The sequence below is a fragment of the Aulonocara sp. 'chitande type north' Nkhata Bay genome, linkage group LG23 (genome assembly GCF_057382095.1).
Source record: "Aulonocara sp. 'chitande type north' Nkhata Bay isolate Kocher_YH1m ecotype deep benthic linkage group LG23, A_spYH_male_GT1.1, whole genome shotgun sequence".
In the NCBI taxonomy this organism is placed as follows: domain Eukaryota; kingdom Metazoa; phylum Chordata; class Actinopteri; order Cichliformes; family Cichlidae; genus Aulonocara; species Aulonocara sp. 'chitande type north' Nkhata Bay.
In genome coordinates, this window is record NC_141365.1 from 3753255 (window position 1) to 3773152 (window position 19898).

At 41.7% G+C, this 19898-nt stretch overlaps 1 protein-coding gene across 1 annotated transcript in view; it reads left to right on the forward strand.

Annotated features, from left to right (window-relative positions):
* The window catches only part of cacna1ea (calcium channel, voltage-dependent, R type, alpha 1E subunit a), a 116959-nt gene that overhangs the window by 61504 nt on the left and 35557 nt on the right, over positions 1–19898 (forward strand). The window contains exons 7-13 of the mRNA XM_086282292.1: positions 12955–13058; positions 13801–13959; positions 14443–14633; positions 15691–15794; positions 16427–16542; positions 16775–16828; positions 18594–18635. Of these exons, the coding sequence (XP_086138418.1) occupies positions 12955–13058; positions 13801–13959; positions 14443–14633; positions 15691–15794; positions 16427–16542; positions 16775–16828; positions 18594–18635 (770 nt within the window). The remainder of the gene's footprint in view (positions 1–12954; positions 13059–13800; positions 13960–14442; positions 14634–15690; positions 15795–16426; positions 16543–16774; positions 16829–18593; positions 18636–19898) is intronic.

Here is a 19898-nt window from a genome sequence, read left to right on the forward strand (position 1 = left end):
TAAATGATGTAATGTGGCTCTGATGTAGCAAACACTTTAAAATATTGTTTTCAAGACTTTGAGAAATCTGTCTGTTTTTCAAAACGGCAGCTAGTTATCTTGTTAATGTGATGCTTGTCTGTAAATGATAAATCATTGAAATATTTTTAGGGCAGTCAAATATTGCTCCTAACGCTCGCTCAAAAGAGCGGCACAAGTCGTACTTTGATTATTCAGGTTTAGTTACATATAAATCCTGTAATGTAATTTTGTTCTAGTGAAACAATCACAAGTAACAAAAGTGAACATAATGTTTATCGTTCACTTACCATCATATAGACTCATTTGCCACTTTGTTGGGTACACCTATACAACTGGTTGTTAACACGATTATCTCATCAGATATTCAGAGACGTAGGCAGGATCAAGAAGACCCACTGAAGTTCAAACTGAGCATCAGAATGGGGGAGAATGGTGGTCTAGGTGACTTTAAATGTGGCATGGTTGTTGGTACCAGACAGGCTGACCAAAGCACTTCAACAGGCATTTTCCCACCAATCAGGAAAAAAAGAAAAAGAGAAAATATCCAGTGAGGAGCAGTAATCTGGGTGAAATGCCAGAGGTCAGAGAAGAATAGGCAGACTGCTTTGGGCTGATTGGACAATCCAGCATCACAGCAGCAAAACCTCTAATAGACACGCCGGTCCACAGAGTCCACTTCACACTCTGCTTCTCCAAAACATGGAATGAACACGCATGCAGACGTTACAGTTGATCAACTGAACGTTATTTAAATGCAACAGTCTGAGTATCCGTGACCTTCCCTTTATGACCACACTGCATCCATCTTCTGATGGCTGCTTTTAGCTCTGTGCTCCATGTAACGAAGCTCAAATCATCTCCAACTGGTTTCTTGAATATGAAAATGGGTTGACTACACGTGACTATAAATGGTCTCCATAGTCTCCAGCTCTCAATCCAGTAGAGCACCTTTAGGATGTGGAGAAACAGGAAACCAGCTTTCATGGATCGTGGAAAACTGCAGTATCTGTGTGCTGTCATTTCAATATGGACCAAAATTTCCGAGGAATATTTGAGGGACTTTGTCTCGATTCTTCTCGGAACAGATTCAACAGCTCTGAAGGAAAAAGGAGGTCCAACATTTTGCAAGGTGCATCTAATAAATTGTCTGATGAGTGTATTCTGTAGAGCCGCTGTCGCTAACATTATGTGAAAAATTAAGTTGTTGGCTGTGGTCAAAAATATCTGTCACAATTTGTATAATTAGGACTCAAATGCAGGACACGAGCAGACTGATTAACAAAAGGCGACTTCAGGGGGCTCTCCACCTTGAGCCTGGGATTCTGGCTTTGCTTAGGCACTCGGGCCGCGGCTGGTGAGTCGCCAAGGTTGTCCCAGGAGGACCAACTCAGGGTCAACCGCGACCCCCCCTCAGAGAAGAGCAGAAGAGAGCACTCTATCCCTCTTCTTCTCTTTTATTCCCCCTCTCTTTCTGCCAGCTTTCTCCCCAAATTCACTTTCTTTCTTTTTCTTTTCTGTCCGTTATGGTTGTAATAATCCAAAATAAAAAAATCCTAATAAAGTTCTAATAAAATATGACTATCAAGTGGACAGTTATAATAAATGCCACAATGCCCCACTTGTACTAACAATTCTGATTGCTGCACTGTTGGACACGACAGGGGAAAAGAGTAATAAACTTTAAGCATCAAATCTCCAGATGGTGGAGAGAGAATCAAAATCCAAAAGGACAAAGTGACACAAGAAACCAAACTCACTTCCAGAGTAATTAATCAAACCATGAGAAACTAGAAATCAAATGCTAAGAACTAACATTCAAGATCTACCAAGATGATAATTAAAGTGAAATAGGAATCAAAATACCATCCATCCATCTTCATCCGCTTTATCCGAGGCCGGGTTGCGGGGGCAGCAGCCTAAGCAGAGAAGCCCAGACCTCCCTCTCCCCAGCCACCTCCTCCAGCTTATCCGGGGGAACACCCAGGTGTTCCCAGGCCAGCCGAGAGATATAATCTCTCCAGCGTGTCCTGGGTCTGCCCCGGGGCCTCCTGGTGGGACATGCCCGGAACACCTCACCCAGGAGGCGCCCAGGAGGCATCCTTGTCAGATGCCCGAACCACCTCCGCTGGCTCCTTTCGATGTGGAGCAGCAGCGGCTCTACTCTGAGCCCCTCCCGGACGGCCGAACTTCTCACCCTATCTCTAGGAGGAAGCTCATTTCTGCCGCTTGTATCCGCGATCTCGTTCTTTCGGTCACTACCCAATCAAAATCAAAATACCTCAAAATAATAAAAACCTAAAGCGCTAGAGGAGTAACAATGAACAGAAAGCCTAAACCAAGAGACCCAAACCAGGACAAGAACTTTATAAACCTGTTGAATTATGCTGCGATGTTATCTCGTTGTTTTGTACATTAGCTTGGGAGAAAACAGAAAATGACAGATTTATACCTTAAACTGACAGAGACAGTTCCCTTTGCTGTGAGAGCAGTTTATACTGCAGGCATCAGACTTTATTCTGACCATTTCCTGCTCTGTTACTACTGCCGACCAGAAGGGAGAGCTAACGCGAGAGCTTCAAATTGATTTACATCAGTGAAGCCAACACCCTTAATATCAGCCAGCATGGGATGTGCTATGTTTCTCTCCATCTCTTCACTGTACTTCACATCTCGGCCCTCTTTCACTTGCTTTGGTTTCTTGGCTTCAGTTCAATTTTCTTCAGTTTTTAATACATTTCTTTAAGCTTTGCTCTTTAAATGATATTAATATGACAGATAAGTTGTGAACATGCATCACTGCACCTGACTCACTGAAGGCTGCGAGCACAATCTGTCTGGTGTGTATTACTGTTACTCGTGCGTATGAACCAAATGTGCCACTACTGCACGTCTTTTAGCCAGCAACACCGTATGTCTGCTTGGCATTCATGCACATGTTAGACGTGACTATATCAAACTGTCTCTCACACACACACATATTCACACAGACGTGTCCTCTCCAGTCTTATTTTCCATCTGTTGTCTGATCGATTGATGAGTTCAGACATAGCAGGGGTGGATATGTCCCCCTGAGCTGTTACCGTGGTGACTGAGAACCCCGCCCCAGGTCAGGCTGTCACTGGCTCCAGTCCCGCTGCTACAGTTAGTCAGAAAAGGACAGAAAAGTGCAGATACACCTGTTTCTTTGTATGTTTATGTGCGTGAGTGATGGCAGCACTCTTCTCTCACATTTCATTTGGCCTTTGTTTTAAAATAAACAAAGTGAAACATGATTAAGATGAAGAAAGAGAGAGCAGTTAGTGACATTTGAATCCTCGCGCAGACGTGGTGTTTTACCTGTGATCTCATCCCGAGGCAGTGAATGATGATCATGATGCCGAGGAAGCTGACAGCCTAACAGGTTCTCTCTCTGCCCCTGTGTGCTCTCCCTCCTTCATCCTATAAAGACAATGAATGGGCTGCGAAACAAAGCCCGTGTCAGGGGTCTTTATGCAGTCCAGTCTAGTGTCTGATTAGAGACGATGAGGTGCTACACTAAGATCAAAGGGGTTCCTCTTTTTGAAGGAACTGAAGTCAAATGAAATTCAATTTGCAACTTAAAGTTACACAAACTGAGGGAGGGTCAGCGCCATTTCTCAGTCGTGACCTGGCAATTTGTCTTCACGAACTCAATTTTACTCAGAATTTAATTTTTGCTTGCAGTAAATCCTCTCCAGTCTTACATTTGTCTCTGAACGAGATCTGGTAAAAGACGTGATTGACAAACTACAAAGAGTACGGTCACAACTGAAGTCTCCTCAGATGATGTTCAGAATGAAATTGCATTTTTCAGAGACAAACAGAAATGCGTGTGCAGCCGGTGGCAGCGCCGAGGAGCTTACTTAGGATACAGTGAGAGAGGCTGAAACACACATGCTACCCACGTTACAAAACACTGGCTAAATCTGGGCACTAATTTATATTTTGAGTGCATGAGTCATAAAGCAGAACAGTATAAATGTATTAATACATCAATAAAGATGTTACATTTTTAAAAAAGTTCATTGTTATTGGGCACATCTTTGCTGGGTTTCTGTGTCCAGTTAGATTTGAGAGATGCTGTATAGCGATTTACATCACACCAGCAAATATGGCTGAATTTAATGGCTGAATATAGAAAAAAGTTATTAAAATGGAGGATTTATCCACTCAACATAGAATTGTTGTCTTAAATCCAAAGTAATTTTGGTGCTTTGTGGTTTGGGGCTTATTATAACTCCTTTTACAACATGAAACACACAGCGTGCCATTTAGTTTCTAGGTTCTATGCTTCCTCCCCACCTAAGCAGCATACTCACAGGAACACTAGAGGTCCGTTAGCTTCGGACATATATGCCGTTAGTGTTTTGTTATTTTCTTTCATATTTCAAAGTGAGAAAAGAGGCTGAAGAGAAGATTTGTCCAAATACAACCTATGTCTGTGAATCTTGTTTTGACCACATCTTCTAAGAGGAGTCAGAATCAACAGTTATGTTGCCAAGAGAGGCTACTGAGATTAAACTGAGCCTGAATACAGACACTTCGCGCACCTCTGGAGATTTTCACTTGTAGAAAACCGGCGTTTGATCTCTGCTGGAGTCTAAGCAAAGGACCTGACTAACAATTGACCGTGAATTTGCATTAGAAGATTGCTTTCAGTGTACTGTGGCTTGTAAAAAGCTATAAACTTCGACCTTAGATGCTGCTCGGTGTTTCTTAAGGGCACTCTGGTTTGTCACTGTCAAAATGACGTCAGTGTCAGTGGAGCTCCTTAAGCCATGTTGCTGTCACAGTTGTGTCACTGCCAGGAAGCAGCATAGCACTGGCTTTGAGACAAAAGGCAACCTTCGGCCCAAACACAGAATTTACTTCTTTATATTTGTGTCCATCTCAAAAGGAACACTTGAAAAGTCATTGTAAGTTTGCTATTGTTGACACAGGGACTATATTTTTTATACTATATATAATTGTAATATGATAATACAGTAATTCCGATAATTATAATATTACAATATCATGATAAATACATTATAAAATGAATAATTTATAAAACATCCTATATTATAATTTACTGAGATGCACACACATGTGCAGCTCCCTGGATAAAAGCACCTTTGACAGCAACAGCAACTCCAATAACAAACTGTTACAACCAAAGTATGCAGAAGAGCATCTCTGAACGCACAACATGTCAAACCTTGACGCAGATGTGCTACAGCAGCAGAAGACCCCACTGGTGCCACTCCTCTGTTAGGAACAGAAAACAGAGGCAAGGCAAGTTTATTTGTATAGCACAACTCAACAACAAGGTGATTCAAAGGGCTTTACAGAGACATTAGAAACAAGAACAAATAAAAAGCATGATTTAAAATTGATTAAAACAAGCAAACAAACAAACTAATTAACAAACAAACAAACAAAACAGATAAAATCAGAACAGTAGATAAAATCAGTAGTTAAATGTAAGTTTTGAAATTTAAGCTTAAAGTGTGGATTTGGTGCTTTATTCAAATGCAGCTGAGAACAGGTGAGTCTTCAACCTGGATTTAAATAAACTGAGTGTTTCAGCTGATCTGAGGCTTTCTGGGAGTTTGTTCCAGATATAAGGAGCATAAAAGCTGAATGCAGCTTCTCCGTGTCTGGTTCTGACTCTGGGAACTGATAAAAGACCGGATCCAGATGACCTGAGGGATCTGGAAGGTTCATACTGGGTCAGGAGGTCACTGATGTATTTTGGTCCTAAACCATTCAGAGCTTTATAGACTAGCATCAGCATCAGAACAGAGGCTCGTGTTCACAGTGTTTTTTATTCGCTGAACTCAAATGACCTCCACGAGCATCAGATCTGAATCCAGGAGAGCACATTTGTGCTGTGTGAAATAGGGCAGGTGCATCACGGATGTGCAGTCGACAAATCTGAGGAACTGTGCGATGTTATTATGTCAGAATAGACCAAAACCACATTCATGTTTCCAGCACCTTGTTGATGGGGTTCAACCGGGTACCAGTGAGGTGGACCTATTAAAGAAGTGTAGAAGCATAGAAGTGTTTTTGCTGCATAAGACGTTTTTGTACACCATCAATACTTCTCATTGATGGTGTGATTTTAATCAATTTTACCAGCATCTACTGATACTCAAAACTTTCCCTTTATGACCTCCTTGTGAATTAAATGATAGTCATTTATAACAGGTGTATGTGAGTGTGTGATGTAAAAAGTGTTGGTGACTCATGTCTCCAATGAGCTAAATTAACATCTCTCCTTCATTCACTCTCTCTCACTTTCTCTGACTTCTAACAGATGGCTACTGAATCATTTACCCATATTTATTATTCATTCTGGCCAAAGAGCAAACATTTAGCTAACTGACATATAAACCAATATGCAGGCTGATAAACCCAGGCCAGTATCTCAGGCTGTTGATTTAAGGAATAGTTGCATTTGACCTACCTTCCTTCCTTCCTTCCTTCCACCCACCCCTCTGTCCGTCCGTCCGATCTTGCACAACAAATTGTGTTTCTTATGTGTGCGTTTGGGGTTCCTGCTGTTTTTCGGTGAGGAGGAAAGAGAATAAAAAGGACAAATGAGGGGGGGAGTTAAAAATGAGTGAGTACACTGTGGGAGGCACAGAGGCTTATATCAACTAAACCAACCAGAGCAGCACTGTAGGAGTTTTTTCATGCAATTCCTTCTTCTGCACACACCACCCACCACACTGTGAGAGCAGCGGTTTTAATTGATTGTCCTGCAGAATCTTACATCTCCCTAAACAGGAACCCTGTGATGTATGTTTTTTAAAAATCACACTCAGCTGTTTCTTCCTTCCACAAGTAGTAATAATAATAATAGTAATAATAATAATAATAATAATAATAATGGATTGCATTTATAGGACTGTGTTGTACTGTAAGTGAAAAATTGTTTCTCTATTGTTAGAGTTTTCACAAAGATTAAGACTCGTGCTCATGGACACATCAGCTGGGAGGATATTTGCTGGGACGGCAGTTGGGTCTTACTTTAAGATGCTAGTTTTAATTAAGCTATTCTTTCAACATTTAGTGTAATGCACAAAATATGGTGTTAGTCTTCCTGCTGAGACAAAGCTTTCTATCTCGGTGCAAGAGTTCTCATGTGTGCACTGTATTGTACTGCGTGAACTTAGTTGAAGCCTCTTCTGACAAATTCCCAGGTTCATTCCAGGAGACGAAAGAGGGAGAGATCATTTGGAACAAAGTGATTATACAGCTTGAAGCGTTAGAAAATAGCAACTGCATAACCAGCAGTGACAAAATAATTCAATAATTAACTGTGACAATAAAATAAAATCACAGCATCTGTTGCAATAAATCTGCTCATTTCCAGTAGCCAGTGTGCCTTCTTAACTATTTGTTCTTGAGTAATGTTTAAAACCCCTACAAAGAGCAAAATGGCAACAAAACACCTTCAGTATCTTAATCTTTGATTAATTTTTATTGTTTATTATCCAGTTTCCTTAGCTTCACCTCGTGCTATGTTTCCCTGTGTAGTGCTGCTGGAGTCTCTCCGCCTGATGCAATCTACTGGAATTTGTACACATGAAACATGATGACTGTGTGCCGTACGCGCTATTGGTCTCTGTCGTGGAAGTAAAGGCAATCACGGCTATTCTGTATCCCTCAGCATTACAGAGGTCCTTCAGTTGACTTTAGGATGTGGCTGTGTCCAAAATCAGTCACTCCTCACTATGGAGCGGACTGTTTAGAGGTTGCCACTATGTAGTGGGGCAGCCGTGGGTCAGGGGGTTGGGAAGCTCATCTTGTAACCGGAAGGTTGCCGGTTCGATCTGTCTGTCTTTGTCGTTGTGTCCTTGGGCAAGGCACTTCACCTACTGCCTACTGGTGTTGGCCAGAGGGGCCGATGGCGCGATATGGCAGCCTCGCTTCTGTCAGTCTTCCCCAGGGCAGCTGTGGCTGCAACTGCAGCTGCCTCCACCAGTGTGTGAATGTGAGAGTGAAGGAAAAGTGGAATTGTAAAGCACTTTGGGGGTCTCGAAAAGTGCTATATAAATGCAATCCATTATCATTATTATTATTATTATTATTATTATTATTATTAGTGTTGTCCAATAGGGAGAATAGTGGACACGGAGCATCCTACACTGGCATAAAGAGTAATTTCCAACTCCTCCTTATTACCCATGATGATAAATCAACATTTCGACCCAAACAGAAAATCCAGTTTGCACTTGCACGGAGTCAGACGTGCACAAAAAGGTCATAAGGAACACGTAAACTACATCAAACACTAACAGGAGTAGGAAGTACCAACACGAAAGCCACACAAAGATCTAACCTTCAAAATAAAACATTAAAAAAATCAAACATTCCCACTGTGCAGTTAGATCGTGTTTCTGTGTTTCTTAGTTAGTAGTTATCCACTTATTCTTCCTTCTTCCTGCTTCGCTCTGGTCAGCATGTCTCTCTGGTGTCTTGTTTTCAGTTTTACTTCCTCAGCAGTTTTGTGGTTATTATTCAGACCTGTGTGTCATTACCTTCCTGGAGCCAATTCCCTGATTACCTTCATGGGTATAAATAGTCTGGTCTTCTTTAGAGTCTTTGTCAGATTATCTCTGTCTTCCTTTGTGGGCATAGCTAGTTTGTGGCACTTGGCTCTAAAGGTTTTTGTTCTTTCTTTCTGTAATGATTACAAATGCATATCTTACTTCAGCCCATGTGTTCTGAGCAAATAGTTTCATGCGAGGCATGTAACGGAGAAGCACCACTGAAAAATACACTTTGATTATAAAGGATTTTTAGGGGAAAAGAGGTATTGCCTAAAAATAATGAAAAGAAATTAACTGTATTTTCTTTGTCTTTTCTCCCAGAGACCTTATATGGCACCATCATTCATCCTCCTCGTTTAGGAGTTTTATGACTTTTATAAAATTCTCTGCGACTGTCACTGATCTTGGCTGACTTGAAGTAAAAACTGATGATAATCTCAAATCCTGGCAATGTATAGAAAATAATGCAAAATTAACTGTAGTTTACCTGAATTAATCAGTTAATCTAAAAATCAGATTTAGGGATAGTTTAAATTTGTGTCCTTCAAGCACTCGTTTTATCAGCGCAGAGTGATTTTTATAGTTAACTTACTGAACAAAAATTCTAAAAATGTGCCAGCTATGAGTAAATGATTTCAAATAAAACCATAGACCCATCGTTCTTCTTTTAAATGGCAGAAACTTTCAGTCAGAAGGATAAATACAGATGTAAATAACAGTGCTAATCACCGAGTAACCGGGCTCTGTGGTGCCATATTGTGCGTGCTTGCTTGAGGCACTAAAGGCCCCCACAGACCCACACAGGTGTTTTTAGTTAACATGCTAATTACACCTGTATTGTTTTGCTTTTTTTTTTAACTATAACAGTGTTACAAATGTAATGTAACAAAACTGTCAAGCACTAATAAAATGATAACAGTGTACCTATCCTAACAGGTGCTACAAAACTCACATGTCCATCAAGCCCGACTGGTAGACGCCCACACAGTCCTTAAAAGAGCTTTCATCAGTCAGCATAAGTGAAAACACCTGCATGGATGCGCTGTGGGGTTTTAATGAAAGGAAATCATTAAAGTCATGTTAATGTTCCTTGTAACACCTTTGATTTTCATGCTCTTGCTGTTGCAAAGGTTCATTTTGGAGAAATGGAAACGCTGTAAGTGAGCGATGGCTCTCTGAATACTGTTAGAGGTGTTGCAGCGTCAGATAATGACACGTTACAATGAGCAAATACAATATGGATTACTGTGTGTGTAACAGAGTCCACGGCAGACCTGATGACATGCTCACGGTTGCCGTACACAATCACACGCTCGCAGCTTTCCAGCTCAGCCGACACTCCAACAGCATGACGTCAGTCCGCACAGAGGCGTGATTGCGGATGCCGTGCAGGTGCGTCCACCGTCCCTGCAGCAGCACCGCAGACCACGCCCTGTCACAATGTGTTGTACACGTTTAAAGTTATTCCATAACACACAATCAATCATTGAAGAAAAATCAAAGAGGATTTTCTTCTGCTGGAATATAATTTGAATCCTTATTTTAACACACAAAACTGATCCTGTGACTCAAAAGCTGCAGACCGGTAATTAATGTCGTTACAATATCCAGGTGCGCTCACATCACATTCGTTAACAGCTCAACAGCGACACGGAGCATAAGCCACGACGTTATCAGTATCACGCCACGACAGCTGTCACGCCAGATTTGTCACGCAGCGGGGAGCTGTCACCTCTGCAGGGTATGTCATTGTTACTCACTTATCATGGCTGACAACTCTGACCAGGCCATCGGCTAAGTTCACTACAGTGCGTCTCATATAACGCTCGCAGACATGCTCAGAGTGAACGGACACGTTTTTCTGTCTGACAGATCCCAGTGACTAAAAGCGACTTTATTCATTTTCAGAAACACCAGTCACCTTTGAGCTTCGAGCCGTCCCTGAGATCGGTTAGGTTGTCTAAAGATTTATTACAAGGGTAACCCAAACCCCCTTGTTGCCATAGGACCCCCTTCAGTTGTGGGTGTGGCTAGCCCTGTGAAAGGCTCCCGAATGAATTTTATTTGGAAATCTATTGAAAAAATAAAAGAAACTGCAGAATAACCAACACTTATTTGTGTTTGTTTTGTTTCATCCTATAACTCTGGACCACTTCATGGTGTTCATGAATAAAATGGTGACTAATACCACTAAAAATGAATATTCCTGCATTACCGAGAAGGAAGTCAACCGGGAGGTGCCAAACTCCTTCTTTGAGCCAAATCGGCCATGTGTTGTGCTTCCCTTGGCTGATTTAAATCTGCCACTCTCTGAGGCCAACCTTCACCTTCCTCATGTCCATCACGTAGGTGGTGCCAATGGCCAGACGGCTGTAATGTGCAATATGTCTGTAACAGTAATGAGTATAGCAGGCTGTGGGACAGAGGGAATTGTTAGTGAAAGCATGTTTCTGCAACATTTCATTAGATAAATATGTGTATATATTTTTTTCCTAATAAATCTAATAACATATAGTTTAATTTGGTGCTGATATGTCTATTTATTACCCAAAATATTGACTCTCAGATGGCATTTTTTAAATTTTTTTTAGCAGAGGAAGCTTCTATACATCTGAGCCTTCGCTCTAATGGCCTCAATCCATTTTCATACTATGAGTCATTTATTTGTGTATTGGTAGGCTTTAGCAGTAACTACCAGTATGCTTAGTATGGCTATAACATGTTATTTAGAAATGTTGTCTCAAAATCTAACAAACAAGCAAAAACTTTTACCCCAAAATGGTTTTGGACTTTTCTAACTGTGGTTGCACCAAAGTCCCAGAACACAATCTAACTTCTGCAAATGGTTGTTGCTGCAAAACGGAGCCTGGGACGTCCTCTGAATATCAGCGGACTGAATGAGAAAGCCATTTTTAGAGCCTTCATCGCCATAACAGTTAAAGAGCAGTCAGGACTGATGGTCTGAAGAAAGATGGAAAGATGAGGGAGGTCGAGGATGAAATGACGGCGGTGTCAGGAGGGAGCGAGTGGTTGGATTAAAAGGAGGGAAGGAGACGAGAGAAAACAGGAATAATCAGCGTGTTAGTGAGCTGTTGAGGCTGGGATGAGGAGGGAGTGGCTTCAGGTGTGAATGCAGTTCTATTTCTATATCTGCGTGGATGACGGGGAGCTATTTTAATCCTTCTCTCGTCTCCTCGTCCCCCATCTCTTTATCTTTTTTCTTTCTTTTCATAATTAAATCAAATGACACTCCTTGTCTTCTAACAGTACAGACCGAACTAATTCTCACCACTCGATCACAGAAATGTAATTGGGTCTGTGATGCTGCGTTTCTAGCTGTGTGATAATCAAGTATGCAATTACCGTTGAGCAAATTACTGCACATAAAGATGATACCATAAATCACCTGTGATAATCCACCTATCAGTTTGCTTAGCTCGTCTATGTCTTTACTTTTTGGTCATAAGTACGGTCCTGAAATAAAATGCTGTATCACTCTTCCCTTAGCGAACCTATCGTCTACTCCCCTTGCACTGCTTTTCTTTTGTTTATACCTCACTTCTTCATCCTTCTCTGCCTCCCACTCTGCAGGCATCGAGGTGAAAGTGGAATAAATAAGTGCTCAGGTCGGTGGACAACGTAAAAACAGAATGAATCAGAGGTGGAGTATAATTGGGAAGGTGGTTGAATGGCAGATAGAAGGGGAGAGGAGGGAGGGAGAGGTTTAGGGATGAAGGGCAAGATATGAGGATAGAGAGAAAGGGGAAGCAGGAGGGCAGACTAATGAGAGACCAGGGGTGAGATCACCAGACACGACTTTTTTTCTTTCTTGTCATTTTGAGGACTGAAGGCCACAGAGGTGTTTTTTAGAGAGAAAACAAGACAAACAAAGTGAAAATGAGACCTGTGAAGGGCTTTGTGTAGAGCATAAAAGGCTGGCGTGTTTGTAACGTGTGCGTGTCCACATGTGTGTCCGCGAGCTTCGCGTCCCTGCAGCCTGAGGGTGTCCTGCCTTCTCCTGATGGAGCTGCTTTCTTTGTTCTCCCCCTAAATAGCAGTTGTCACGGCCGTCCTCCCACACAGAGGGAAAGAGCCAAAAGTCCCCCAAATAATCATTGTTGTTGTTTCTCCTCTGTGTTCTTCGCCTGCCGGAGACCCTCTCGTCATCACAGTCGCTATCTAAGCGCTGCAGCCGTCCTCCGACACTGTGCGCGCCGGCCTCGTGTTTTTATTTTTCGACACGGCTCCGCGCAGCCTACAGAGCATGAAATTGTGGTATTAATGTGCATCTGCGAAACAGTGACAGTCCTGTTCTTTCTCTTTGTCTTCTGTTTGTGTGGGTTTACACATGCACACGCGTTTGCTCGTTAAGGATCCTGGCTGCAGCAGGGGCACACATGAACATCTCAGTGGACTTGAGGACGTTGAGAGCTGTGCGAGTACTTCGACCTCTCAAGCTGGTCTCGGGCATCCCCAGTGAGTTTCACTTATACTAAATCAATGTGCCGTTGTTGTCCTTTTCATCTGGATCTATGTATGCGCAGGCTGCGTGTGATAAAGAGGATTAATGGGTAAGCTTAAGCAAGTGGCAAAATAAAAGCAACCCCGTTATTGGCAAATACTGATATTTGGTATCAGCATAAGGGTTAGCACTCAACACCCGTACAAACCCATATGGAAAAGATATATATCAATCTTATAAAGTTTGTATCTGTCTTGTGTGAAACTTGTATGAAAAGCATACAAGAGTGAAAACAGATATAAGATCCCTTGAAAAATTATATAATGAAACTTGTATGTTTTGGATACTTACTAAAACAATGTATGAAAGTAATGAGAAAGTGGCCACTTTCATGAGTAAATCATGTAAGTTTTTACTATTTCTTTTTCATATGGGAAGTTTTATTAGTTTTATTATGTTTACAAATACAAAGAGCTACATGCACACACACACAAACAACAGCAGAAGCATAACCTCCTTCTTTCAAACATAATTTATGTCAACAAATTTGCAACACTTTTCACTTTGTAGCGATTTTTCACTAAAAAGAAGTTCTAAAGGATTTTATGAGAAGCTTCAGCTGATTCATTTAAATTGTGTGTGTGTGTGTGTGTGTGTGTGTGTGTGTGTGTGTGTGTGTGTGTGTGTGTGTGTGTGTGTGTGTGTGTGTGTGTGTGTGTGTGTGTGTGTGTGTGCGTGCGTGCGCTCTCCCTCCAGGTCTGCAGATAGTCTTGAAGTCTATAATGAAGGCCATGGTCCCTCTGCTACAGATCGGTCTGCTACTCTTTTTTGCGATCCTCATGTTCGCCATCATCGGTTTAGAGTTTTACAGCGGCAAACTCCACTACAGCTGCATCCCGAAGCCTGGGATCCTGGGTACAGACGCTCAGAGTTCATCTTTGAATGTCAAAGAGACGACATTGTCTCATGGATAAGTTATGTTTGTGTACAGCAGTCTCATGCATGTTTATGCACTTCTTTAGGTAGTAGCTCTGTACTCATAATCACAAATGCATACACACATGGGCACAGACACACACCATACTAGGCTGCACCTGGAGATGTGATCAAACCAAACCCTCTTCTGTGTAATTAAACCCAACAATGCAGGCTGGCACAATGGCTCATTGTACATTCATAGGTATCATTAACCTCCGAGCAGCTCCTGTCACACACGAGCTGAATGGACAGTTTGATAACACAGACATACTCGAGTATTTTGTGGTCAGATTACTAGAAAGTGGACATTGATTGGTTTAAGCGTTTCATGCTAAATCCTAAAGTGGACCAGATCTGGTTTTTCACTTTCACTTGTCTTACTGTGGGTCTGTTTTTCTCACTTTTCATCTCTCTCTTCAGAAAATGAGACTATGGACTCATCTGAGGTCGAGTTTCCGTGTGGCGTGCGTAAATGTCCCGCCAAATACACCTGCAACGATACCTGGATCGGGCCCAATGATGGCATCACGCAGTTTGACAACATCCTGTTTGCTGTACTCACCGTCTTCCAGTGTATCACCATGGAAGGATGGACCACTGTACTCTACAATGTAAGACAGCTAACATGCACGGCTCTGCCATTCATAGTATTTTGCTGGATCGCTGCAAATTATTAAAGCATAGCAGTAGTTTGTTACAATTCAGACTCCATTAACCTCAATGAACAGAAAGCAGCTTTAGCTGCAGGATGTTAATGACTGCTAAGTGGATGTTTGCGACCTCTGATGTAGTTTAGCTGCGGATGGAGAATATGGGGGAATATGTTAGTAGGAGATGATTGCAAAGAGCTACGTTGGTTTTCCTTAGTTCTCATCCTGCCATTTTAAGACCTCTGGACCTCCTGTGAGTGTTGTGAGCTGTCTCAAAAGTTTAATCTATAAATAATGACTCTAACTTCTGTTATGTGTCCCACTTACCATTATTTTTATTCAGTTAGTAATTGAATAAAAACAATGGCGAGCAGGACAGTTTGTGTTTTTCTTCAATATGAAGAACACTAAAAGAACGGATGCATGACATGCACAGCCTTTAATTGTTCATTTTTGCTTGTATGCTTTTGCTTTTATCTCAGTAAAGCAAAACGCACGCTGCTGTGCCAGGGTGCAATTTGCGGTCAGCTGCCTGCTCTTTCAGTTTTTATTGAGATGGATGGAGGCATACGATTTGCCAGACTGATTGCATTATGTCGTCTAAAGTGATGGTGAATGAGCTTTACCGATGAGTGAGGACCGACAGAGGACAGAAAAGGATGACATCAGCGCTACTGTGCTGCTGAAAATGATCTGCGGACAGTGAAGACGTCCTGGGGTTTAAGAGAAATATGCACCTGCGCTGTGTACACAAAAACTAAAGCCACTTGAATAAACAGCAGTTGTGTTGTCATGCTTAGGTCCTGGTGCTATAAAATAAAGAAACAACGTGTTATCTAATGATGTCCAAGAGAATAACCCCCACAGATCTATGGACACAGTATCTGTATCGGTTCCTTGCCTGCAGACCTGAACCTTACACCTGTGTCTTTCTGCTGTCTTTTCCTGTGGCAGCATGGGTCATGCTCCAAGCTGTCTTGAACTAGCTAAGATTTTTATATATATATATATATTTCAGACCGACGATGCCTTGGGCCCCAGATGGAACTGGCTTTACTTCATCCCTCTAATCATCATCGGCTCCTTTTTTGTCCTGAACCTGGTGTTGGGAGTCCTCTCTGGGTAGGTCCACTGACATTTTAATCTGTCGTGGGTTCAGCCTGTTCCAACACTGATGTAAATTTAAGGGGATTTTTCTTTTTTCTTTTTTTAAATTCACTGGCTTTTTCATTTCTCGTCCTCTATCAAATAGTTGTGAGCTAGAAGAAGTGTCATCAGCAAACAGCCAAATTAAAGATTTAGAATAGAAAATGAAATTAAAATGACATCTTCCTGGTTCAAGTAAGCGTTTGGTCAGTCTACACACTACATTAGAGTTACTGTGTAGTTTGCTAACAGACGCAGGTTTAGGGCTCTGCTGTTCTACACCTGTGTTGGGCTCGTCGTTCCCTGAGATGGGCTGCAGCCATACAGCCAGCTCGGTTTGTTTGTTGATTTAAGATGACTTAGACTTGCTTTGTTCACCGATAAATAGAATTACTGACAAACTAGCTGCTGCCAACTCAAACCGTTTCACTAGGCGCTGTCTATGCAAGTTAATTAGTTTTACAGAAAGGTCAGTTCACGATCCATTGTCATTATCTCCACAGGGAGAGAGAAGAGATTAAGTTCAAGACAACAATAGCTTTTTCTTCGAGAGGAATACTGCATCCCTGTGGCCTTTAAAAGTGTGCCTCATCTGTTTGCTTCTGCAGAGAATTCGCCAAGGAGAGAGAGAGAGTTGAAAATCGCAGAGCCTTCATGAAGCTGAGACGCCAGCAGCAGATTGAGAGGGAGCTCAACGGCTATCGGGCCTGGATCGACAGAGCAGGTGGCTTTAGTCCCAGTCACAGATGAACTTTTCCTCAATGAGAAATAAAAATAATCATTTCTTTCATCTTCTATAATCCTGTCAGTTGTGAACCATGGGAGGTATTCGATGCAACATATAAGCGTTACGTTTTGCAACAAAAACGCTGTAAATACATCACAACAGATGGCGATAGAGCTCCTTCATGTGAACCATCAGCTGCTCAGTTCTGACCATACTTTTTTTTTTATAGAGGAAGTTATGCTTGCAGAGGAGAATAAAAATCCAGGACCTTCTGCCCTTGATGGTAAGTCAACAGGGATCTTTGTTTTTCCTGCTATTGCAGTACATCCTATCTTAGTTCATGCTGGCAGATATGCTTTAAAAAATGTATGCTATTATTTTTTGCACTGCGGATCGGCTTTAGATTGGCACACACTGTTTAAGATTCAGACATAGGAATAAGAAGTCTTTCCAGTGAAATGTATTTCTTTTCATTGTGTTTGTTCATTTTTGGCTTCTATTGTGGCTCAAGCTGATCCAGACTGTTCATTGTGATAATGACTTTATTCTTGCTTATGAATAACTCCTAATAACTTTAGTAATCCTCTGATTTTTCATTGCCAGCATCCAGTCAAAGTTTCAGTTTGTATATGTTTCGGTTTATGAATAAAATAATGACATGCTTCTTAACTGTTGCTATGCTGAGTTAGCATTTACTCAGAAATATCTCAAAAGCATAAATATAAGAGATGGACATGACCTCTTGATCTGAAAACCGATGACCTTTGACGTGCATTCTTTTTAAACTCATCTGATTGCAAAAAGTAGTCCGATTATATGATGCAGGATTTACAATACTGCGTTTGTGTGCGTTTGTGTAGGTATTTACCTACACAGAGTTGTTTGTGTGCGGTCCTCAAAAAACAAAAGACAGAAAGAAAACAGCATGCAGCTCACCAAGGACGATGCTGACTGGCTGACAACATCAGGGATTAGAAAACTGCTGTGGTGATTGTTTGTTACGCTCATTTCATTTAAGCTTTTCGTTTGTTGTAATTTTGCTCCACGCTGCAGCTGGCTGAAGAACCAATGACAGCACAGGCAGCAGCAGCTCACAGACTGGTTGTTTGTGACACTCCAGGCTGGTGACAGCAATCAGTAGTCAGCAAAGTTGAACTTAGGCAAATACGAACACAAACGCAGTGCCGTAAATCCTTTATCCTTAAGACAGACTCTACATTCTTGCTGTATGACCTCCTGTTATATATGGACTCAACTGCAAGTTAAAAAACGAGGCACTGCTGTATTAGCGCGCAGCGCTCCATTTGCTCGTCACGTCTGATTTAAAGAGACAAAGATGGCCTAAAACGCTCATTTTGAGGTTTCAAAACAGGACTTCAAGAATCAGTGTGTGTCCGTCTTTTATATACATGCAGTCTATGCTCAAATGTAGCTCACCAGTTTTGATGATCACCTGACTTGAGCACCATCGGCATCTGAAAATGCAAATTGCTGTAGTTAATAGCTGGTTACCAAATACCTGTAAAAATAATAATACTAATAAATTAAGTTAGTGCTCATGGTAAACATAATGCTTTGTTAAGATCAATAAGTTTGCATGCACAAAGTAAAATGAGGAAAAGGTTGGCTGAGCTTTCTTGTCAAAGCCTTAAATGATGCTGTGATGTATTATTAGATCCTGAAGAATATCAGGGGATCAGGATGTACCACAAAACATCTTTTTATGCCATTATGTCATTATGAAAATGTACCGAGCTGACTTTAGCCTTAGGCTCACATTAAATAGGTGGGAACCCATCTTTATATCTACTTCTAAGTACGCAGCACAGTGTAGAAGTTCAGGATGCTGTCGTGCATTTGTAGAAATTACTCGTATCATATCATCTGTCTCAACAATTGCCACACAGAGAGCACTGATAGTGTGAAGCTTGTCATTAGATACAGTGCCCAACGGATAGCTTAGTGCTCCTCTGACTCTGACCCTCTCAACACTACTGTGACCTTTACTCGCTGCACTAGCATTTTATTAAATGTTGATTGATTGGCAGCTCTCAGGAGGCTCCCAGAGTGGAGTACAGGTGGTGTCTATGGTGAGAACCGTTCTCTCTTCTGCACTTTGCGTAACCCACTTCTTACCCCATTTTACCACACACAAGCACAAACACACACATGTGCGGCCACTAATAAGCAGAGAAACAAACTCTTAGAGAAAGGAAAGAAAATCCTTCAAGGATGTTCTTCTACAACAGGGGTGGGCAACTCCAGGCCCGACTCTCCAGGTTTTAGATATCACCCTGGGTCAGCACACCTGAATCAAATGATTAGTTCATTCCCAGGCCTCTGGAGAACTTCATGACATGTTGAGGAGGAAATTTAGCCATTTGAATCAGCTGTGTTGGATCAAGAACAACAAGGATCTAAAACCTGCAGGACTGGCACTTGAGGCCTGGAGTTGCCCACCCCTGTTCTACAAAGACACAGTGGTTACATTTAATTGTGCAACACTAACCTGTAGCAGAAACACACAGCGGCTGCAGCTGCTGTGATAACAATAAATGCAGATGCTCTTATAGCTTTGATTAAAAAGAAAGGTGGTGCACAGCAGTTGCCTTAGCAACCACCAGTCTCAAAATGCAGCCGTATGGATGTGTGACTGAGCGTGTGTGTTTTGGCAGGACTCTGTCTGCTAGAGTCTGGTCTGCCATTAGAAAACACTGCTGTGTGTGTGTCTGCGTGTGTGCGTGCACGTTTGGTCAGTGGTTTATTAAAAAGTCCCCAAGCAAATATTGCCTGCAAGTAGATTCAGAAATCACAACACAGAGGAAAGGTGTGTGAAGGGGTAGGATAAGATGAAAAGGTAATCATAAACACATCCATCAGTGAAAAAGGTCAAAGCAGGCTCATCACGTCCACTTCCAGCATGTGTGCGCTGCACGCCGTGTGTGTGCTTGTGCTGTACGGGAGCACTCGGTAACGGCTCAAAAAAGAGGAATGCATGGACTGTTAAGCAGCCTCGGAGCATGGTTTGCCATGATGAAGAAGCATCCGAAGATTTGCATTCAGCTTTTTGGATCATTGCACCAACATTAAATGATCATTTTTGTCTCATTTAGCTGCAGCGTTATTGAGCTGAATTTGCCCTTTTAGCTGAAACTTCACAGACTGTAGCTTGACATGCATTTTACTCTCACTTTGATTTCTTCTCATCATTTATTTTCATTCTTTTCATTGCATACTTGCATAATGCCTTGGTCCAACTATGGACGTTGTTTTTTAAAAATATGAGGGTGGTTATGCACAAGGCAGTTTAAGGGTGTTGTTAAGAATTCCTCTACTCAAAATATTCAGTACTA